The 24,373-nt window shown below is 38.2% G+C and overlaps 1 protein-coding gene across 9 annotated transcripts in view; it reads right to left on the bottom strand.

The window, feature by feature from the left end:
• Nucleotides 1-24,373, bottom strand: part of RBM33 (RNA binding motif protein 33) — a 102,548-nt gene that overhangs the window by 63,915 nt on the left and 14,260 nt on the right. For 5 of the 9 annotated variants that reach the window (XM_040546133.1, XM_040546134.1, XM_040546138.1 and 2 more), the window contains exons 3-9: nucleotides 23,790-23,838; nucleotides 21,687-21,763; nucleotides 19,313-19,613; nucleotides 18,091-18,198; nucleotides 11,559-11,730; nucleotides 4,650-4,858; nucleotides 2,485-2,791 (exon numbers count right to left, since the gene is read on the bottom strand). In XM_040546133.1, the coding sequence (XP_040402067.1) occupies nucleotides 2,485-2,791; nucleotides 4,650-4,858; nucleotides 11,559-11,730; nucleotides 18,091-18,198; nucleotides 19,313-19,613; nucleotides 21,687-21,763; nucleotides 23,790-23,838 (1,223 nt within the window). The remainder of the gene's footprint in view (nucleotides 1-2,484; nucleotides 2,792-4,649; nucleotides 4,859-11,558; nucleotides 11,731-18,090; nucleotides 18,199-19,312; nucleotides 19,614-21,686; nucleotides 21,764-23,789; nucleotides 23,839-24,373) is intronic. The other 4 variants (XM_040546139.1, XM_040546136.1, XM_040546137.1 and 1 more) reach the window with 1 other exon arrangement.

The raw sequence follows: 24,373 nt of genomic DNA, 5'->3' as shown, positions 1-24,373 counted from the left end.
TTCTATGATTTGCAAGTTAGAACAAATGCCCTTGGTGCAGACAATTGAAAGTATGTGGGCTTATTCCTTCCACAAAACTACAGAGGTAAAAAATGTCAGTCTACATGAAAACATGATAGCACACCATTAAAAATACGGGAATCTACGTGTGTGTATCATGCACTTCCAGACATGGCATTCTGACTTCCAGGCATCGCGTTTTAAACAGAATCAAAATAAACTTTGTGTCTGACTATTCTCTGATATGTAAAAAAGCCTTGTATCTGGAAATAGATTCAGTTGAGAAGGGGCAGGACATCATCAAGAACATGAAATTACTCTCATCTCTTTCATAGTTCCTGTTACCCTTATATAATTGCTGCTGCGTGACAAACATGCTAGTGTTGTCAGCTACCAGGCTCTCCCTGCTGGAACCCCAAGCAGAGGCATTAAACTGAGCAAGATTTTTTAAAAGGAAGTTTGGAACGGTTATCCCTACACTGGAATTTCTGTCTACCATTTGCATGCCTACACTGAAAATGCTTGAAGATTCATCTGACTATGATGATTTTAGAATTACGCTCATCTTCCCTGAAGAATATACCTGATGCCTTACATATTTTCCTTAGGTGTGTAAATGTATACTTTCATTTATCATAAGTCTACTACTGTATGCTGAGATGGCCACCTCTAACAGCCACTGCAGATGACTGACTGCTCACTAATTAAGAAGCTCGATTTAAATCACTAGAATTTTAACAATTGCACTTAACAGTATGCTGCACACCTAGCAGCAGAAATATTCGGTAGTCTTGCAGAGAATCCTTTCAGTAAAACAGATGGCACTAAGTTATTTCATATGAACCCGTTGCCATTAACAGAGCAAAAAAGATCTTTCTCGCTGCCATACAGGTCTTCCACCACTGAAAAACAGATCACTCTGGGGCTGCTCATTCTGAGAGGATGGCTACCAGTCAAGTAAAGTACGTGCACAAAAAGTCAGCAAGTGTAAGTTTTAAAAAGACGAAAAAAGCCACACAACGGACTACAAATCCAGTACTGAAGATCTCCTAACATGCAGGTATGCAACTTGGTTAAAATTAGGAGCAACAAATTAAGAGAGGAAGAAAAGATTATGCTCAAGATAAAGCAAGGTCCCTAGAATGCCAAAGGTACCACGGACACTGTGGTAAGGCTGAGACAAGCCTGAAGCACCTTAATTACATGAAAAAGCAACTCATACAAAAGAAAGAAGATACACTGCCGTACTTCTGACATCAGGCAAAACCAAAAATCCCAGTAGCCATTACTAACATGAGGAGGAAATCTGCTCACATAGATGCAGACATTAACTGTTTCACAGGGACAGAGGAGGGGCATCTGGAATAGTCTAAAAAAGCTATTTTTGCTTTTCACAAACCAAGAACTGTTGCTTTGGAAATGTTAGTCAAATGCACAGAAGGCATACATCCAAGACTAAAGGATCTTTTGGACTGCTTCCAGATAATCTGTCCTTGATGCATAATTCGATGGGAAGCACTGATTTTATTAGACATGAAAAAGTGAAATAATCTCTACAAAGCAGCTACTGTGAACCCATCTGTGAGAAGCCTAACAGATTTCTATCAACTGGCAATATCCTACCCTGCCAAATTCCTACCTTTCAGCAGGCAAATAAATGAAGCAAAGATAACACTGGCTTGGAGTTCTGCTGATTCAAACGAGGGAAAAAATACAGAAAACGTAATGGTAAATACATATACGTTTGTTTTGCTTTGTCTAGTTCCAACTGAATCACGAGTCAGAGATACATAGGTGCTTTTTCTTTATCCTCTTGGGGATTAAAGATTTCCCAAATAAGGAGTAATATTAACAGCTCTGTTTGCTGAGAGCTGCTCTAAGAACTGTAGCCCAAAGGGTGCTTGTATTGAGTTACAGAAAGAGCGTGTACTTGCAGGCTCTGAATCAAATAATCATACATGTGGAACTGAAAGGAGAACTGAAAGCATGTATCTTGTCAAGTGAGGACTGCAGCTTGTACCTTTCACACAGCATTTACAGTTCAAGGACTGCCTTTGTGTATTCTCACTGAAATAGGTGGGCGGTCATTCTGTGACTGCTTGGCTGAACCTAGAATGATGTGGGAAATTCTAAACTGCAGTATTGATTCTAAACCTACTATTAAAAACCAATATCCGCTACTTTTAAAAACATTCTCTTTCCAGTTTTATTGCTCTTTGAAGGCTTTCAAACAGTAAACATGATAAAAAAAAGTGGAAAAGACTTTACTACTTCAGCTGGCCACAATCCATCAACAGAAGTGTATCACTGTCTTTTTTTTATATGAGTTTCTTTTTCACATCTTACTTCAGGCAAAATATTTAAGGAAAAAAAATATCAGCCTGAAGCACATTTCCATGAAGAGACAAACAAGTAAACTGTTGCTTCCCTGACAAAGAGCAAGATGCCTCATATGCTAACGACTGGGAAGCTCAGAAAGCTCACCTTGTACAGGCGTCACTACCGTCCCCTTGAAATGTGGATTTATGTGTATGTTCTTCGGTTGCTGAGGTGTCACTGGTGGTGGAGTCATCATTATTCTAGGTGTTTCTATCTGAGGGGGCATATGTAGCCCTGGAGGAGGAGAAGAATGATGCTGATGCTGTAAAGGAAGCAGAGATTGTAACTGTTGCTGCTGCTGCTGCTGTTGTTGTTGCTGCTGCTGCTGCTGCTGTTGCTGTTGTTGCTGCTGGTGCTGGAACAGACTCCTAACAGGTTGCTGGTGTGTTGGAATTAACCTCTGTGAATGAGTCTAAAGTCAGACAAAAGAATAAAGTCAATAGGCTTTAAAGTTCATATAACCTGACACAAACCAGAACAAAATTAAGACACCTTTGGAGAACTAAGGCCAAGTATAAATGGAAAAAAAAACCCTTTCCTATAGCATCAAATCGAGTGGAACTGTTAAGATCCATCAGCACAGGAAAGCAAAGGAACAATCAATCAGGGACATTAATGTGAAGAGGGTGGCAAAGGGCAAGAAAAAGACAAAATTTGCAACTGAGCATCAGTAGTGCCTAGGATGCACACAGGGAACGTTACCAGAACACATTCATTTGTTCACGTATTTTTAACAGTGAAACTTCCTAATCTCATAGGTTAGGGTTCTGCATACGCTGCTGAAACTGCCATCGGCTGCAATACGATGCACTGAAATATGAGGCCCAACACCAAAGCAAATCCCCTAACTTTCGCCTCATGTATAGGAGAGCCTCTCTCTTCTTCTCTGCCTTAGAGAGAAGACAGACCTAACAGTAGGAAGAAAAGTCAAAGTACAAGTTAAGCTATATTAAGATATCAGTGCTGCCCATCTATCCATACTGCTTGAAAGAGAAAAACATTAAGCTGCTTTACAGACACCTTGAAAGATACTTTTCATAACAAAAAGAAAGTCTCTTGTTCAGCACTCTCAAACATGAGTAGCCAAAATCTTTTATAATAAAATAAATCAAGTTTTTCTTCAGACACGTTCATTTTTCTACTTCTGAACTCACTGATACTATGGGTCAGCCCTAGGCCAGTAACTTTCAAATCATAGTGCATGAAGAGTCCCAAGCACACAACCTTTTAGTAACAAAGATGTGACATCTGTTTGTTTTTTTTTTCCCAGCAGCCACATACATCAAGCAAAGCAGCTACAAAGCATGCACAAGATATTATGATGAGCACAAAAATGTTTACAACATTTAAGATCAAAATAAGTAGCAAAGACTGCAGCAATATAGAAAAAACAATTCCACCTTCACTGTTTTAAAACATTCCACTGCAGGGCTCTCAATCACTGAGCCAGCCACCAACTCCTGCTAGCGATCAGCACCTAGAGTTACTGCTGTTGGAAAAAGTCCCCTTTGTTTAATACGGATGACCTTGTCCTGCAAAGGCATTCACAAGCTTTGTTCTATAATCTCAGCTTCCAGTACACTGTAAAACAGTTAAAAAAAAGTGAATCTGGGATACCTCTGGATCCTAAACCTACTGTGTTTTGGGATGGAAAAAGTAAAGTCTTCTATTCTGTCATACAAAGCACAGGCAGGAAAAAAAAATAGTAACAAAGTTAAATTTCATCTGAAAGCCTAAAACTGATTTATCTAGTGGTGATTACTTTCCTTCATTTCTATTTGCCTCCACAGTAGTATGGTAGGAATAAACAGATTTTTTTAAAAATTAAAAAATTAAAGGAGTGTCAACAAAAAAAATTCAGTTTCAAAAAACTCAAAAATTATTTCACAGATTCTTTTTTTTTTTTAAACTCATTTAGTAATGTGGGACTGAACATGTTCCCATGTTGCATGTAGAGGACTTCTCAAAGGAATTATCTTACTCCTCCACGCATATACAAGGCAGTAGAAAGCCTGATTATATGAGTCAAAATCTGCTTTTGATTTAGAGGCCTTGAGATTCCTCAGGTTGAGGCTGGTAGCAGGACTAATCCCATACTTTTATGATCACCACCTTATGCAAAGCCCACCTTGCCTAACAGCGCCCTGAAAGAGTAAAATGTGTGTGTAGGAATACCTATATTCCACCTTCATAAAGATTCACAATTTAGAATGCCTTTCATCATAATTCCTTGCAAGTACATTCAAAGAATACCAAGGGTTAAAAGGTACCATTGTCGATGGCTGGTTTGGCAGCAGTGCAGGCCTATGATCCTTCATTCTTCCCCTATCGTTATTGTCTCTCCTTTGTTCTCCCATTCCATGGCACATGACTGAGCCTCCTCTTCGCCCTCCTCTCCTTGAGCCATACCGTCCTTGTTTAAGCTGCCTTTCCCTTTCTTCAAATTCAAGTAATGCTGCTTTGGCTTCTGCAGAAAGTTCTGTTAAAAAAAAAAAGAGAAAAATATTTTAGCTTCAAGCTGAAAACACACAAAATACCATGAAAAACACTAGAACTACAGAAGCATCCCCGCAACTTAACAAAATTTGCAGGCACTTTGATCTCCTTTAGGTGGCATGTTAACATTTCATTAAAGACACCTTCAACAGCAAAAACCACACAGACACTTGTGTCTGGTGCACAGGCAAAAACTGGCAGGTGAATGAAACAAACACGAACAAAAAGGTTTGTTTTTCCTCTCACTTAGCCGCAGAAATGTCAGGCAGCAAAATGAAAGCCCAAGCAAACTCTACTATCAAGGATATGCTGAGTCTTCCATAAAAACAGATTTTACCCACCAGAATGTTTTGCACATGGGCGTATTCCATTTCTGGTCGATGAGGTGTTTTTTTTTGCAGTATGTAACTGCTTATTTTATTTCTTGTACATGGCTGAAGAACCAACTGTGCTTCACAAGTGATAATGCCACGTGGAGCAGACTTTAAATTGCGTGCTCAGCTCAAGTCAAATACATAACCACTGCTAACACCCACCCAATCCACCCGACAGGCAGACACCAGAGAACAGATGGCACTCAACAAAAACTGCCAAGTTTGTTGGAAATCTGGGACAATGCTGATAAAACTAAGAGAAAACTATACAGTTACAGACCCGGGTAATCAAGTTATTTAGAAAGAAAATCCAAAACAGAATTCAGCAAGCATACTGTGACACTAGCAGCAGTGCCACTCACCAGGTTTTGGTTATTTAAGAGGAATAAAGTTGAACCCAGACTTGCAGCTGAGCATTTTGCCATGTGCCAGTCACATCTCGTTACCTCTGAACCTGACTTTTGCAGTTAAGAGTGAAAAATTAAACTAGTCTATAAGAAACACATTCCTGACCTATAAAAACATATTTTGAATTCATATGAATAACAATTAGTGCAAGAATTCCATTTTTCTATTAAAATGAAGTCTGCTCTTAAAGGAATCCGGGTATAGAGACCAATTTTTCAGGAGAAATTTGTTACTTGCTAATACTACAAGTAAAAGCTGCAGTATCTCAAGATCAGAATAGAAATATTTCTCATTTCACAGCACTCTTAAAGCAGCTATAAGACACTATAATAAAACCTCCTCTGCACAGCTACATATCCTCCATCAGGAATATATCATTAAGGACCTAGAGAACTATTAACGTTTCTTGCCAGTGCAACAGCCAAAGCTACTGAATCACCACCTTAAACATCTTCATAAGTAATCTCAGTCAGTTTTTGAAGTTGAGGATTGACAAAAGGGCATGGAAGGGTAAGAACAGCATAGTCCTGCTGCCGCAGTTGTCCTTACCTGGCTACCTGCAAGTACTACCTGCACAATGGAGCTGCAAAGGCTGTCAATTTGCACATCCCAATTTTCAGAGGTATTCAACACCTGCAGAAAACTGGTGCTTCTCGGTTCTTAAAAGAAAAGCTTAGAACTTGCTGACAGTCCAAGAATACAGCAAACATGACAGACTGCCTAAAATCCCGGAATCTGCCCTATAGTTTGCTATTCCATTTCTGCATGTTGGTGGTACGTTTGTCTGCCTCCTTTCATTTCCCCTCTCTGACACTGGAATTAAGTGACATAAAAGCTCAAGCTACAACTGCATCAGATGTTCTTACAAGATGCTGCTTCTGCCCTAGTACCACCTCAGGAGATCAGCAGAGCCCCAGACGATCAGCAAAATCTCTTAGCATGCTTAGACAAGGGGCAGGGAATCACACTCCTCAAGTCTTTGTATGGTATTAAATGTGCACACTGTGTATTAGCAAGGAAAATTAAGATAACCATCCTCTCATCCAATGCAATCTAAAGCATTAGATGTGCCTAAAACAGTCACCCTACCCATCCTCTGCTGTCAAGGATGGAAAAAGCTGGTTTAATGGAAAGAACAGCTCTCATTCCAAACCTCCTTTCTGTCCATGCCTGAAGCAACTTCACAGGTTTCCAAGTGTGAAAGGGCTGACACTGGCTTTTAGTTGGTCTGCAGGAAGGAACTCAGCAAGTTAGTTTGGAAAGCAATGCTCAGTCATTGCAGCAAGTACCTATCACAGATGTTCATTCAAAACACGGTTTCCTGTTAAACAGCTTAAAAGTCACACATGAGGAAAGCAAAAACCCAGGAAGACAGCTAGGCTTCCTACAAGACTATGTCTGAGTCTCTCAACCTCTTTAGCCCACACTGGAGGACACTGAGTAGAAACAATGTTAGAAGGAAGAATGGGTTTCCCCAAACAAAATGACTTCAGAGAGCTATGCTGATTATGCTCTGGGAAGGGATGAGAGCATCCTGGTCAAAGTCAGTCTTGATGACCTTAAACATGTACGTGCATTTCACTCTCTTCAAGATGAAGACTAATAAGTTATTTCCCTTCTCATTTTACACAAAAGTTCTCAAACTTTTAAAGGCAGTGTCTTTAAATCAGAACCACCGTATCCAGTTTTGCACACAGTTTCAGTTTTGCACACAATTTCACTTTGACAGATGAAACTCTGAACCTGGAAAAAAAATCCAACCCAAAATATAATCCCCATGAATTCATTACAGCAAGCACCATTACATACACACCACATCTCTGACCACAGAAGTACATTATAACCACTTGATTGGAAGACAAAGGAATATAAAATTACATTAACACATCGAGAATACATCCTCCACAATGTGCTGCTGAAGAAAACAGTGTACCTGTCAAGAATTTTGTTCACACACAAAACTGCAGGTTTAGAGCCTCAGAGACAGCCTACAAAAGAGAAGACTCCTGCAGTAAACTACACTCATTCCCCATGAACACCCTGAGCTCTTTACATTGCTATCAATCACCATACAGCAAAGCACAGACAGCTCAGTTGCGAGGTGGGCTGTTTATCCCATTGCAGAGCACTGTGCCACACATGCAAAGACCTAAGAGAAAAAAATAGCATGGAAGAGGATTTTGCAGGGAGGGGAGCAGGGAAATCTCTTCCTTGAAAAACATCAGACGTTTGCCTCGAAAGGAAGTCAGACGCAGAGGAAGAGAAGATCATCGTTCCCTCCCTAGTCTCTTGTAAAGCACACCCAGGGATTCCTGTGAAAAGGCCACTGCTTCTCCCTGGCTGTGAGCTTGTGTGCGTCGTCACCAACATATGTCGGGCCAGGCTGGATGCAGCCCTGTCCCCCCCAAGCCACCAGCTCCTGCCTGCACCAGCCCTGAACAGAGGTCTCTGCTGCTACACCTGCCTTGGGCAGCTCTCAATTCAGATGCCCAGGCTTCAGAACCCCAGAATCCCTGTTGTTCTGGGTAACGTACAGATTTACAGCATGAATCCCATTCCACAACAGGCATAAAGAAATACATGTGTTTATATATATATGCGCATGTACCATCTGAATCGAGAGGGATTCAGAGAGAGAGGGACTCTTCTCCCATTTTATTTATTTTTTTCCCCATCATGCAGACTTGTAATGTGATTACATCTTGTTCTTCCGCACACAGTGCAACAGAGTGACAGTGAAACCACTAATCTTAATTTCCTAGTCTTGCCTGAAATCTCAGCCAGTAGGTATCAGCAAACAAAAACTAAGCAGAACATAACAGGAAGTAATTCCACATATATAAACCATTGTTATCAGCTTGCAAGGGAGTCTGCATAAGTGTAGGGGTTTGTTTGCTTTTTTGTTTTTAATTAGCTATAGAGAGAACAGTTCAGTTTGGCAATGCCTCTTCTTTTTCTTCATATTTCTTTATGAGTAGATCCACAGCATAATTACAACACCAACTCGACAACAATTCAATCACATCCACTGAAAGTTATTTGATTCTCGTCAAAAATGATAAACTCAGCACCTCTAGAAAAATCAATTTAACAGTTGTCCAACAAAACCTCTCCTTTAAACTTTTTATAGCGCTACTGTATCTTGGATAACAAAATATTTTGGAAAAATCTCAGCTACATTTATGCGAATACACTGTATTTTTGCATGGTTTTACTAGCAAACGCTCTAATCTTGACTGTACAGTTCTCTCACATGCACATATTTAATGCAGTGAATCAGCAATTATTTTTCTAGTGTCTCTAAGTGTCAAGATTAATTTCACTATCCCTGGTAATAAAATGGTTTCAAATGACATCTTTAATCAGCAAGTAAGAATGCACTCCTCCAATAGAGACAAGCTGTCACAAAAGGTCACCAAAATGTGACAGGATGGAAATTACGTTTGTAACTTCAACTGAAATGTTAATTTCTCTATAAGTGTTTTCTCAACTATGTTCAGATTTTAAAGTAAGGAGATGTAGCTCTCCAATGAAGTTTCATTTTTAAACCAGTAGTGTCTAAAAACCTGTTCTATAATCTCAAAAGCTGATATTTATATGCAAGGCATTTTTGCTGTTTAACTTTCCACCAGGCATTTGGTCTCTTATCAACAAAATAACACAAAAAATAGACTAAATAGAAATCTTTTCACAACAGCAAGATTATATTTTTTGCAAGGACCAGTTAAAAAAAGCTGTTTACAGATTCACGTACATTTGCATCGCCTTTTACACCAGAGCAACATCCCTGATCACCCGCAGAAGTCAGTCTTGTTCTGATCACTGTTCTTTTAACAGCTGAGCTCTACTATAGTTTCTTCTCCTTGGCTAGTCTTATTTTTACATTACACTACTGAGTAAACCCATAGATATATAAAAATGCACGGAACTGTCATTTACCTTGTAATTACACACTGAGATTTAGCTATTCCAATGTATTCTTACCTTGAGATGATCCTGTTTTGTAAGGCTACCAGCACCTTTTGTATAAATGGGATACAGCCTGTACCGTTCTATGGTTGAAAACACATTTTGAACACACCTCAGCTAAAATATCCCTTGCCCCTATAGATTACTTTTGTGTCTGAACCCTTCTAGATGGTTCCCTTCAGGCTTATTTTAGTCAATATCAACACCTGCTTATAAGAAAATGTTAAATAAAGGCCTACAATACACACTTTGCCTGAAACTGCAAGAACTATACAATAAATACAAACAAAAGACCTTGATTCAAAGTCACGCGCTGATGTCTCTCAGAGCACAACAGGAATACTACTGTGAAAGGCCGGTTCAGCCTTTGCAGCTGACTCCTTGTTGCTCATGAATAAGTCCTCATAGCCACAACACTTTTACTCTAGAGGTAAGGCTTCTCATTTTTCACGTGCACAGTAAAAGCCCAAACTGCGCAAGCATATTATAGGAGGAGGAGGAGAAGCAACTCAGAGAAAAATCCTTAGAACTGACTCCCATTTTAAGGCAGGCCTTTTAAGGGAAAAGGAAAATTTAACCAGGACAGGTCCTGGCAATCTAAGTAGGTGCTCCAGAAATGAAATTTCAAAATGCCGTGTTGCCCCAAAGACACTGTCTCACCTGGAAAGAAAGCAGAAGCACCCAGCTACCAAGTTTGGGCTGTGTGGGACCCATCTTACAGCAATCCTGCGTGAGGAATTCATGCCTACAGCCTGGCAAAACTTAGAAATACCATCAAAATACATCTTCTCCCAGTGATATCTGGCAATTAGCCAAAACGAGGTGACAATTTGCCTTCATTACCAGTTCAACTCTCTCTCTTGCATACCTTGACTCTCTTCAAAAGATCTGACCTTTTAAATTGATACTTTGGTTCAACACCGAAACTATGAGAATAGCATACCCCTCTAAAAGCAAAACTTAACTTCTACCCATCTCACTATCGCCATTTTAACTTTTTTTTTTTGAGCATTACCACCACTGTAAGCACATCACGAAGGGCAGTATGGGTATCCCCAGTAGGACAGGTACATGTCAGAGTTTTAAAAACTCCAGGATCAAATACTCAAGTACCCAAGACACACAGCCGGTCTTGAACTCTCGGAAAGTCTTGAGCTCTCAAAAAACAAACCAGTATCATTCTATTTACAAACTAAACTGGCAGTTGTAAGACAGTTGCATATCTACTGCTTCTTCTGGAAATAACAGTGTCAAATTCATTAGCCACATGGAGCTTATGTTACACCACTCCCCTATGAAGAAAAACTACTCTTTTAGATGCTGCCTAATAGAATAAAGTCAGTAGGAGACACTCCCATAGTTCCACCTTAGAAAACCTGAAAAGAGAAGATGGGGGTTCTATATTTTTCTAACACCGTAAGTACATTTGCAGATCAGCAAGTTAGAACTTCTCTAGGCCAAACTAACAGGGGGAACACAATAGGTTCGTAACACACTCACATTCCTAAGGGGAAAAATTGCAAAAATACAGGTATTTGACAGCGGAACAGAAGTAACAAGATCTGTGTTATAAAGTGTAAATCTTCCAGGCAATAAAGTCTAAAGGAATTCCTTAAATTGCATCGCACCACAATAAGCAGTGAAACAAAGATCAGACAGCTGCAGCTTGAAAACACGAAAGCTTTTAAAGACACCACAAAAGTGTCAGGGAACAAGCATTGTGCTAGTTTTCAAAATATTGTAAGCTTAAACATTACCACCAAGGAGACAGACACTAGAAATGACTTTGGACAATTTGGATTTATGCCAGTCTAAGTTAGAAAAGGGCTGTTCTATCTTTTGCCAAACTCATTCCTAAAAGTTCTAGAAAGCCTCTTTTAGTTTATTTTATATTATAGCTCTTCAAAATAGTCCATTGCCACAGAATCTCACCTAGAGTTTCTGGAATGTTTCTCCTTTCTCTTGTCACATCTGAGAGCCTAATTATCGTTCCTTCTTTCCGTTCAGTTTTGAAACGTAATCGTCCAGATTCTTCATCATCATCCTCCTCTTCATCAGATTCCTCTTTTGTTTCATCTTGAAGTTCCAGAGATTCAATAGCTGCCTGAATCACAAAATACAGAGGATATGCAAACTGAAAAATCTACTTTCTTGTGATCAGTGAGATTCAGAAGACAATGCATTTTTTTTAAAAGTCCCTTTGTACAAATTTTACTGGCATTATATATTATAGAAACTCAATGAATATTAAAGCTTTAGCTATATATATATATATATATACGTATATATATATATACACACACACACACACACAATTTATTATATGTTCTGCATCTGTGTAACATCTACCAAGAAAACTTACTTTGATACAATACTCTAGGGCAGGTGGAATCTCCAATTAGAACCGCCACCTGATTAGTAGCTGCTTTCGCACGCAGAGTGACATTCCATCACTGAATTGACTAAGATGCAAGCCTGGGACCCAACCAGATTCACATAATCCACACACTAATTTTTTTTTTTTGTTAATTCGCTAACAACTGCCAGTAGCATGTTGAAGAAAAATACAGGTAACCTCACATTTCTCAATTTTATTCCTCCAGGTACACATAATTGTACTTGTCTTTACTTTTTCCACTCCTTGACTATTTCCCAGTTTTAATTCAGCAAATGATGAAGAGAACGGAGAAAAGGATTGCATAAAATTTGAATATACTAAACTTGTATATTGGAATGCTATTCCCTTGTCCTCATTTACTTTCCAATTCTCTCTGTAACGGAGAACATTTATTCAGACGAAAATTCCCAAATGAAAATGGATTCCTCACCTTCAAATTAAAATATATAAATAAATGTCATTGCCCTGTGCTGGCAAGATAAAATAAATGCTCCGAATGTTACACAAGTTATATTTGATTTCTAGAATTGAAAATTAGAAATGTTCTAATACAGTATGATTTTCCATAAAATATTTGGTTACTGTAGATTTGGCTTTTTTTTTTTTTGTAGAAGCCTACTTGCTCATTTCTTAGAGCCTGCACATGCAATCTAATTCTTTGTAAAGCTGCTAAACAGATCACAACTTCCATGCTGCTTGAGGACAGTTAAAAAGTGAGTGAAATGTAACACGCAAGAAATGGTTTAATCTTCTAATTAACCAGATCAGTGCAGTAATTTATATGGAAAAGGCAAAGCGTGTCAGTCATGTAGACAGATACTAAGTCAAACACCAAGGAAGAGAGTAAATAGCAGAACAGTAGAAGAGACTGCAAATTTCCTCACAAAAAAACAGGAAACAAGATACAAGAAGAGACAGGATCTGGCAAGACAGTCTCAACTATAAAAGGCAGCACACTAAGAACTCAAGCTCAAAGCTTCAGCAGCTTCCACCTGGTGAAGACACGAAATGTATGCTCAGTTACCGGGCTTCAATGGGCTACTGATCCCACCTTGTTTTCAACCTGCCGTCTCTTTATCTCAGATTGTATTTTATCCATTCTAAGCACATATTCAAGCATTGTACTCCCTGACTAAAAACGTTTAAAGATGTAGCTAACATAACAGTCTACGTTTACACAAAGCCTTATATCTGTTAGAGATATTTTATAAACACAATTTATCATCAAATAGCACAGTTAAAAACAACAGATAGGATCGCAGGCAAAGAAAATCCTTCAAGACTGAAAGAAATGCAAGCCTCAAAAGCAAACCCAAATTGAGAACAACTGGTCTGATTAACATATCCATGGAAAATCAAAGCACCTCAGAGGAAAGGCAGTTGAAACTTGTGGAACAAAGGAGTCATGTTAGAAAGGGAAGAGATGTTAACATTGTTTAATAAAAACAAACAACAATTAAAAGAGGGGGAGAGAGAGAGTTAGAATTTTACTTTCAAAACAGGGACTCCCAGAAGGGAAAGGAGTAGCAAAACCTCCATCAAATCTATGTTTTAAACTATCGTAAAACCTGTAATTTTACTGTTCCAATGCTCGTCTTTAGGGTTTCTCCCTTCAGGATCTCAATTTGGGAGTCTGAATCGAAGCAGCTGTTTTATGAAACAAGCTCTCGCTGCTCTGAGCCTCCTGCTTTTACTTTAGAACATAAACCCCAGACACATCCATTTTCTACCTTCGTGCCTCTTTAAGGCTGTGCTGGGATTACACTTTTCACTCATCAAAGCCAGGTCTCAGTTACATAATTTCCTCTATGAGTGCAAAACTTACTCGTGCAAGGTTCTATGTGTAGCTCAGACTACAGAATGATTAATGTGGTCTGCACTGTCCTGAGAAATCTTGACGTGCTCTAATGAAATGCTACAGAGAATACCTGTGGAAACTGCTGCCTTTCACTATTTATTTATTCTGGAGGGAAAAAAAAACATTCTGAAAAAAAATGCAAGTTGTAACAGAGTACAAAATAACTTCTTTCCTGTGCAACATTTAGAAAATATTTATTCAACTTTCCTTCAGCAGTATAACTTTATTCTTCTTAGCCATTTATACCAATTCTGTAGTCTTTCGGGTGTACCTCACATTATTCACCACCTATTACCAAACAACAGCCACACAGGCGTTAAATATCAACGACAAAAAATCAAAGGAGCTAATGAAAAAACAAGCACCAAGGAAAGGCAACACTGAGAATGCTAACTGACCCATGTCCACGTCTGATTATACGTATTATTGAGGGATTTATATTAGCTGCGATGGAGACACAAACATGCCTGACAGCCAACCATATGTTCTCTACATATAGCTACAGGAAAGGTTATCTGAGCTGTGTAGGAGCATACACCCCTTCCCCTGCGATTTGTACAATAGTTGTAGCATGCAAGACTTCTTTTGATCATCTTTTCTATCATTCAGCATAATAGGAGTTATTTTCCCCAATATTACAGTATATAGACATATAGAATTTCAGAAGAAATTCATTCAGGAAAGGACACAAGCACAGGCACAGAATTAATAGTACTTGAAGGATTCTATTTAATACTAGCTAATCATGAATATCTCTGCATATACATCAACAGTCCTTGAACAGCCACTTGAGGTCACTTGACTGGACTAGTCAGCCAAGGCTTCTTAGCAGCTCTCCTCAAAGGGAGCTTAACATTTCCCATTATGACACCTTGTACTAAGCTATCGAAGAGCTTTACTGATTTTTCATTATGAGGAAAAAACAGTGACCTTTCCCCTATCACAAGGTCAAAGTTTTCTGCCACACTCATTAGACAATTACGCCATAAATCCCAGTCATTCACCAGAACTCCCCACGCTGGGTTACGATCTGCTACAGAGCAAGAATGAATGTTCCCGCCCAGTTTACCATGCAGCTGCAGGACTGATAACAGACGTAGAAAGCCCAAGGAAAGCAAGAGAAAACGCTAATCAGTGTGATAAATGCTCATCTTAGCACAGGATCCTAAGCACGAGATTGGCAAGTTTTTGCCAGTGCTAAGATGCATAAACCAGGCTGAGTGTCATAAGGTTAAACCAGATCCCTTCCACACGGAACATTACAAATCAGAAACAAAAACTTTTATGAAATCGCTGGCCTATGGTAGTCCCCGGTTGTTTGCTAACACTGAGGCAGCAGCAGTTGTTCAATCCTAAGGGATCGAGAGAGAAACAGAGCAGATAAGATGTTACATCTATTCCAAGGAAAAGTCCATTTCACAGATGCAAAATGGGAATAAAAAACAAACCGAAGAGTTTCTAAATATTTTTCTGAACACTTAAAATTTGACTGTTCTGATTTGCACTTTTTCATCATTTACTTCCAGGCTGAAAGATTTTATCTTCAAACTTCAACAAAAGAACCAAAATGCATGAGTTTTGGTTAAACACAGATGGAACAATCTTATAACAAACATAGACACTGGCTTTTTTTGATCTACATTTTATCAAAAGAAAACAAGTGTGCAGCATTTCTTAATGAAATATGTTCCTGATCAAAGTCCTCGTCACTTCTTATCAGCACAAGCCAAGACATGGTTTAAATTTATACAATGAGAAACCCCCATCATAGACTTCACAGGAGATTAGTTCCAATACTAAAATGACAAAGAAAATATGAATTTGATTTTAGGTGGTCACATTTTTATGAATATTTCGTAGAAATCATTAGCGATATCATTCTTCTAAGAAGTATTTAGGACATGATAACTCATGTAACTGATAGTTTTACGAAATCTATTTGCTGCTGAAACATCTTGGTGTTGAGATTTCCTTTGTACCTTATAAAGGTAAAAAAATTTTCTGAAGCACTGCTAGGGTTTTCAAGGAAGCTCCATGAAGACTCTTATTAATTCAAAATCCAAGTTCTAAGCACCTTTTCAAATGAAATATCAAGTGAAAAACTATGCCCTGAAACCGATCTAGACAAGGATAAATTTTTCCTGCCCCTCCCTCCCACCTCCCACCTGAGTGCCCCTAACAGGTCTCTCTCCCTTTCCTGCTTCATCAGTTTCCCCCAGAAAGTTCCAATCCTATGGCCAGTCAGCTTTTCTCTTGACTTAAAAAAAATTCTTCATGAAGTATAATAGGATTGTCTATTTCTGTAATGTGGAACTGCTTAAAATACAACACTGCAGAACACTTTTCTCTATCAGCTCTCTCTCCATTATTCAGATGCCAAATCTCAATCAAAAAAGTAACAATGCTATTTGTACCTCATCTACTACAGCTTTGTTCTTGCCCTGTATTTTCTACAGGAGAATGCCAACGACCACCCTTGTTTACAAGCTGTGAGTGTTATGAGATTTAATGAAGAGTGCCTGTTATGTAACATTCAAATAAAAAAAATTGGCGTTGGAGCCCTAAGTGTCACATACAAGAGTGCATACTTTGCAAAGGTTCTCGTTGTGGTATCCTCATCGGAAGATTCCAACTGATAGCCTAAAAACAAGGGTAAATACGATACATCTGGAATAATAAAGGAATTAAAAGACAGTACTGTTTTGGAAATAAAACTGTGGAAACCTGCAAGGTCTAAGAATGAAGTCAGAATGGAGATCAACGGAATAAAGATGAAGCCAGCACATTGACATGATATGACAAACAAGTTCTCTAAAAGTTCTATTAACAAAGTCAATTAAAAACACATTAACGGTGCCTTTCAAATGAAAGGAATTTAACTCTGAATTAGACAAATTTAGACAACATTTATTACAGAACTGACTAGTTTATAGTCTAAAAATGAAGCTGTGCTTTTTTAAAGCAGTCAGTTTGACAGTGAAGAACAGCTATGCACTTAATTTTACATAATGTACCATGCTCTCAGCCTGTGGCTGCAGACAGAACAAGTGCATCAGACTGCTTATAAAACACCAGGAGGAAACCATTTATCCAGTGAATGGACAAAAAAAATAGATCTCTAAATGCTGTAAAGGTTTTTGGAAGAGTAGATTTAATTTTTAGGAAATAAACTATGTTTAATATATATTTGGTATAGACTGTCACGACTGCACAGAAAAAGAGTGAACAACATAGGTGGGTTCCTTTCAATGTGTCTCTGTTCCTCTACCAAAGAATGCTGGTTTATTATCATTTTGATGCAACTAAAGAATATCACAGCACACCCATTTGTTAGAACCTTACAGAAGAATGCTGCTTTGTCTTTGAGGAATTAATTTTCTGATGAGCTCAGGCTCCAAAGAGGGAACACACTCTGACTACACTTCTCAGCAGGTATTACACTCAATCCTATTTAATTAAGAACTGGATAAAAGTAATATGAAAACGGATTCCTGGTGGGGAAAGGAAAAAAAATCCCTTTGCAATCCACACCAAAAGCTTGCTGCAAATTATTAACAGGTATGATACCACTGTTTCAGGCTATAACGAGTGAACATATACTTGACAGCTCTTGACATAAGCTTTCTTCTCACAAATGATGGAACTCATTTTCTTTCCCAAACAAAGAATTAAAATAAACTTCATAAAAAATTCTGTCCCAATACAACTTCTTTCAAAACAACGATCTGGTCTTTGCGTTTCTGACTACGGAACTTTGCTGTTCTGACATACAGAACGTTTCATGTTCATACTCCTCAAAATGGGTTACATGAGAGCTATACACTCTCAACAGCAGTGAATTATCTGTCTGGAAAACAATGCACCGTTAACTACCTGAGATTTTAACAGACAACCTAAATCTGACAGTGATACTATCATTCTCCTACTGAAAAGCATCCCTGAAGTTTCTAGTGCTGAAGCCAAGATGAAACATTGTCACTTTGAACTCTCCCTTATGATTTTCAGCCCAAGGGGCAAACTTCTTTAAAAATTTTTTTAATACCTGACAATACAGATGCTATCGCAACTCATCCTACATAAACAGTAATGCCACTAATAATCCAACATTGGCAAAGCTGCATCAGCTCTTACCCACCAATATTCACAATTCCAGAAATTCAAATTCTGAAAAATCATTAATTTGATTGTCCATTAAATTCACCACATACCTCTTCTGATTCATTTGTTATTGTCTGGGGTTCTTCCAGCTCCTCATCAGCTGTATATTCTTGTTCTTCCATTGCTTGCTCGTTATATGACTGCATGTAATCTTCGTCCTAAAGGAATAATGCAAGAAGATGAAAAGACATAGGCAAACTTTACAGAAACACAAACCTGTCAAGAAAAGGTGTCTGTATGCATTGTTATTGTTACCAGAACTGGAAGAGAGATATTGTATCTATCAGAATTCTCAATTACAAGTGACAGATTATATACCATTACCACGGCTTTTAACTAGACAATTTCAGTATTACCAAAATTATAACCAAAACATTTTTATATCCCAGCAATGGCATCACAAAGATCCTGTCTATTACTGCTTAGCCCATCTACTTCTGTATTTCATTTTGATTACAAATTCAAGAACCAAAAACTGCAGTAATTTCTTTCTAAAGGAAATATGCACCTATAGCACGTATATGTTAATATCAGGTTTCAGCTCATCAAAAATGTAAATATTCTTACAAGATTCTGCAATTATTTGAGTTACATTCTGCACAATCCTGAGCAACTCTCTACAATTCTCAACAATAAAGTAGAGAAAAAGTTTGCTGAGATTTTAAGGCATCTCACTGACCAGATACAGTTTTAATTAAAATTGAATCATTTAACTAGCAATTAAATGTACCATGTGTTCTCTAATACACAGTTTAAATTATACCAAATTATGCAGGTGACATTTTCTGAACTAACCTCCAATCTCTTTATTCAGGTTTAGACAGTTCTCACTTACAAAAAGGATGAACAAGCAGGACATCAATCACTTTGGGATATTAGCACCTTAAAGATGTCTTTAGCAGGTCAATAATCTTTTCACCTTCGAAGGACTTTATCAGATCTTGTCTAAAGCCTGGATAAAAGCTTTTGCATTAAGTACTTCTAACAATTGGCAGTGTATCTCCACCACACAAAGCTGTTTTCTTCCTTAAGGATACAATCCTCAAGGTCATGATTCTCAACCGCCTTCCAGCATGACAAAGGAGCATTACCTACTGCCAAACAAGCTGTCAACACAAACTTTGTCACAGCCTAGATAAAGAAACCGGCAGACAGTGATAATAGGTCTAATTTCCCCTACTCCCTAGGGAGGTAAACAGATTTCAAATCAGTCTGAAACCCTATGCACATGAAGCAACGTTATCTTTGAAGATACAATAGAAAGAAACTCACTGGAAATTCATCTAGGGGTTCATTGATTTCAAGGTCTAGCACTTCATCATCTTCTCCAGGCTCTTCCCCATATTCTATTTGGTCTTCTGTCAGTTCAGGATCATTGCCTTCATAATGTCCTTCCTCTGCATACTCTGAAGCATACTCTTCAGGTGCTTCAGATTTGTCGTAACCAATTTCATCTTCCCCTTGCTCGTACTCAGACTCATGTTCTATTGATTCATCATTGATGGTCTCAGAGAGTTCATAGGACGTAAGCAAGCCAGATGTAGCATCGAGGCTAACTGTGACACCTTGGGAACTATAGCATAGGGGAAAAAGATTTAAAGGTTGAAATATAACAGTCAAGTGTACTCACAAAGACTCAGCAAAACAAAGCCAACAGACACATATTCTCTAAGTTGGTAGACAAAATGATACCTCACACACTATTTGACTCCATGCCATACTTTCATAATGCATACTGTCTTGCAGCTTATCACGAACTGCAGGCTATTTGACCAGGGGAATCAAACCAACCAGATGGTTTAACAGGTCAAACTGGCAAAAGTCCTGCTCAGTAACCAAAGCAGGCTGGATTTAATTTTAATTCCAAGACTAACAAAAAAATCCACAAAATTACTATAATTGCATCTGTTTTCCCAATCTCTCAAAATAAACTGGTGAATTAGTTTTTTATTAAATGCATTAATATTGCTCCTTCTTCATTACCTTGAATCCAAACTTACATTTTATGACAGATTTCATGTTCTACTTTATGTAAAATATATAGTCAAATTTACAAATATATATGTATGCCTAAGACTTAAAATTAGTAACAGCACTGGCACAGACAATGAAAAAGCAATCGAAATGAAAAACAGAAAGATTATTATCTGGAGAAAAAGCAAAACTCAGAATTTACTGTTTACAATAGCTACTGTCATCAACACATAAAAGAGTGACTCACCAACTGCAGACTAGTTATAAAAGCAGGGAGAAAAAGCTCTTATTGATTTGAGAGTTCTGGGTACAAGGAAAACAAAGATTGTTTTTTGTTGTTTTTTAGATTACATTCCTATTATTTACTATTTTCATAAGTCTGGGGGCACAAGTTCCAGGCAGCTTTGAGCAATTTGCATCTATCAGATGGAGAAGATGTAATACAATAACCAAAACATTATGCAGGATTATCATTATCCTCCCAACTATAGAGGCATAGATGAGTTTCAGTGGAAACAAAGGGAGAGGAGTGGACCAAGGCTTTCATATCCTGGCAGTAAAGCTGCTAAAAATGCAGAGATCTGCTTCCACTGCGTAATACTATCACACTCCTGGTACTTCCTCAGCACTAGTGCAGTCATATGGCTATCCCTGCTGCCCATGGCCCACAAAGAGGAAATCCAGAGCAGAAACAGTGAGGACTAACTGGGACTACCCACGTTGAAGGGAACACTCAAACTCTCACTCCTCCAGGGAGAACAGCAGCCAGTAGAGAGATTGATGGTCTCAATGGTGAGGTATTTCACCCCGCCTTCATCAATCCAATACAGGGAGACGTCCCTCGTCCTAATCCACGCCAAGGATAGAAAGGAGATCTCAGAGCAACATGAATATACCCCTTCAGAACATACATCTATACAGCACGACATCAAGAAAAAGCAGCCAGGAAAGACAGAGAGCATTAAATGCAGCAGTGATACTACATCACTTCTCCATCACAAGCATCTTGTAATCCCTTCTAGTCCAGCTTGAAAAGTGAAACTATCAGGACTTTTGTTTTGATTTGTAGCACCCATAATTAAGCACTGGATCCGTATCAACACGGAGTATTCACAGGGCAGGTTCCTCACCGAACTCCCATGGAAGTAAAACCCTGCTCAACCCTACAGACCCCATACAAATTTCCTGCTGTGTACTGTACACAAATATTTAAGCCACATTTCATGCTTTAGAAACTATGGAGATCCCCTCCTTAAGGTCTCAGGAGGTAAGATACATTTTTAAAAGCAGGATGGCAGCAAAAAAACGAGATGAAAGCCTACAACAATAGAAAAAGCACAGAACAAGAGCTCTGTAAGTACTTACAAACAGTTCTAAATAGCATAGGAAATGATATGGTTTCTTCTTTAAGCTTTCTGGATATTTTTTATAGTTTGGGGTTATGTTCATTTTATTAGATTCAAATAAATAAGCATTATTTTACTGACACATTAACAATGCCACTGAACACATATATACATATAGTTAAGTAGTTGACTGAATAATAAGCAAAACTACTTAACGTATGTAACTAGTAACTACTAAACTGAGTTATCAGTAGTAGTAGTCAAAAACTTACAGGTTATACATATAGCATAATAGTTATTCAAAACACAGGATTTAGAAAAGATACCCAAATTCTTGTTCCTCTTCATTGTCACTTTGCAGAAGATCGTCGTTCAGCTCCTCATCTGACAAGTCTGACTGATTCTAGGTTTCGGAAAAAGTCAATCATGAGCATAAAATATGGATACAAACTATAGAAACTACTTAGTGTTCAGAATTTTTTTTTTAAATGAGGATCTTCAACGAAATTGCCCAATTCAACAAGAAAAAAATATACCACTCGAGATAACAAATCTGTAAATAAATGTTTGATGGTTGAACAGAAATTTCCAAAACTCGAATCTGCCCAGCTATCAAGACTATTCACTGAGGTATTTCCAAATATAGCCAAAGATGACAATTCACTTAAAGAAATACCAGGATGAGAGAAAGGTTAGCATTATTTAACTGCCCTGTGACCCTGACACATTAGGCAAGTCAAAAAAAACACTGAATTGCTCTTTTTTTTAAATGAGCAGATACTTAGGAGCCTGGAGAAATGATATAATGATATTAAGAACATTGACAAAGTGTTTATATAATGATATTAAGAACTCTGACAAAGTAGTTTTCAAGTGAATTAAAAACAATATTGTGCCTTTTCTGAACTCGTCCTAATCTGTCGATCATATTTTCAGTTGCTTCATACATTTATTCTGTTTCATTTTGTTTTAAATAATTACACTGCAGAAGAGATAACTACAGTTTTGCTCGGCAACATTATTTCCATCCCCCTGAAGTAATGGGGGCAGAAAGGTTACACAAGGGTAGACTTATCTAAAAGTACTTGGATGAGATTAAGTAGAAGCAAGTTTAGCCTAAATAGCCCAGGGAAAACTTCCTGAGAAACCTATTATTACTCCACCATGTAAGTCCATACCCAGAGATACTGCTGAGAGCTCTGGAAAACTGAAAATAAGACTAAGAAAAGCAAAAGAACACGTAATACATTGGAGAAATCTAGTATCACTTTATATTCGTACAGACAAATTTTAGTAAGTAGCTTTATCAACTTTGTTTCAACTACAAAGATTTAATGTTAAGTGCTTACATTTTTGATAACCAGCAAACTAGTCACAGGATTTCCTATCTTTAACGGGGATTACTTACAGAACAATTTCACGAAGCTAGCTTCTAACATTTAGAGTGTGAAGCTACATCAATTAAAACTCAACTTCCACCAGATCCATGCTTCTTAAACCTACTCATCTCCAGCTACAACTTTAAGAACTATTTTCTAATTGAACTCATTTAGCAAATAAAGAGGAGAAAGAAGTGACCAGCCAGTTCTGATTTCCCAAACAGAAGCCCTGCCTCTTCTTGCAGGTATCAGGCAAATCCAAACAGGCAATCCAATCTTCCGTGCAGTTCCATTTTGGAAACACATACCACAGAGTGAAGAGTCTAGAGCAGTCATAAGGAAGCTCATTTATGTTCTCCAACACTAGCTCTTCCCACATCCTTCCTTTACTGTAGAAAGGAAAATCCTCTGCCTACTTGTTATGTAAAGTAGTAGCAAATGAAGTGCAGTGGGTGGATCTTTAATAGACACCACTGACTGCTTTTTTTTTTTTTTAATCACTCACCACCCAGAATGTACCAGAGCACCTCAAAGAGATCTCTGTATAACACTGCTGGGAGTGAGCAGCAGAACACTATTGGTATTTTGACAAATAGCTTTCAATAGCCAGGAAACCTGCAGTTGAAATGAATTCTCAGGAATCCTGACCAGCTGCAGAAAGCATATATACATGCATATATATATATATATATATATATATATATATGTATTTTAATTCCGTCAATCTGAGCTTCAGATAAATTGATTTTGAGAGACATCTCTTTTTTTTTTTGAACTGTGTGTTACAAGGAGAAATGCTACCTCAGGAAAAAATGTACTCAAATTTTATTAAAATCACCACACTTGGAGGTATTTCACAAAAGCAGCAAAGCTTTGGGTTGAAAGTGCTCTGGCAAGACAGCAGATCAGATACCTGAGCAATGTGGCTCTCAGGCTTCAGGGAGGTGACTGTACAATACATAAAAGGCCGTATCAAATAACTGGAGTGGATGAGCTGAACAAGATTCACATTTCAGTATCTGTAACAATTCACTTTAATGCATCTCTTACCTTTTTGCCAGCGAGCAAATCCTCTCCAAGCAAATCATCATCAAGTTCACTGGAAAATATTAACAAATTTTAAAAAGTTGAACCTTAGAAAACAGAAATAAGCACCATATGTGACTTAAAAAACTAACTTGAGAATTGTCACAGACTCCACACAAAGCTTTCCTTTTAACAAAGCATTTAGCAAGCTGAAAAAGATGTTACATGCATCAGACAAAACACATAAATACTGCTGTTGTGCAAACACTTCATTTTCAGACCATCTCCTTTCCCTATCCCTCCAGTTATGATACAGTACACAGACCTAGACAAAGTGCAGACATATAAGACACAGCTAGATCCTCCTCTTCAAGGCCATTTGAACATACTGTCCAAATTATTGTTTCCCACTTCCCTACAGAAGCAGCAGGTAGGACAGTCACATGCTGTAGGCACAACTCAGCCTACAGGCCACCACGTGGTCCCAGCTGCATTTCAGGAAGGAGGCACATGGAGGCCACCTGGCTTGGGAGGTGGTAAGGCTTAGATCTTTCATAAATGCCCCCAACTTCAGGAACAGGAAAAGTCAGGTCAGTCAAACAGACATT

This window comes from Cygnus olor, chromosome 2 (assembly GCF_009769625.2).
Source record: "Cygnus olor isolate bCygOlo1 chromosome 2, bCygOlo1.pri.v2, whole genome shotgun sequence".
NCBI lineage: Eukaryota > Metazoa > Chordata > Aves > Anseriformes > Anatidae > Cygnus > Cygnus olor.
The sequence above is the reverse complement of the archived record's forward strand: the minus strand, read 5'-3'. Positions and strand labels throughout refer to the sequence as shown.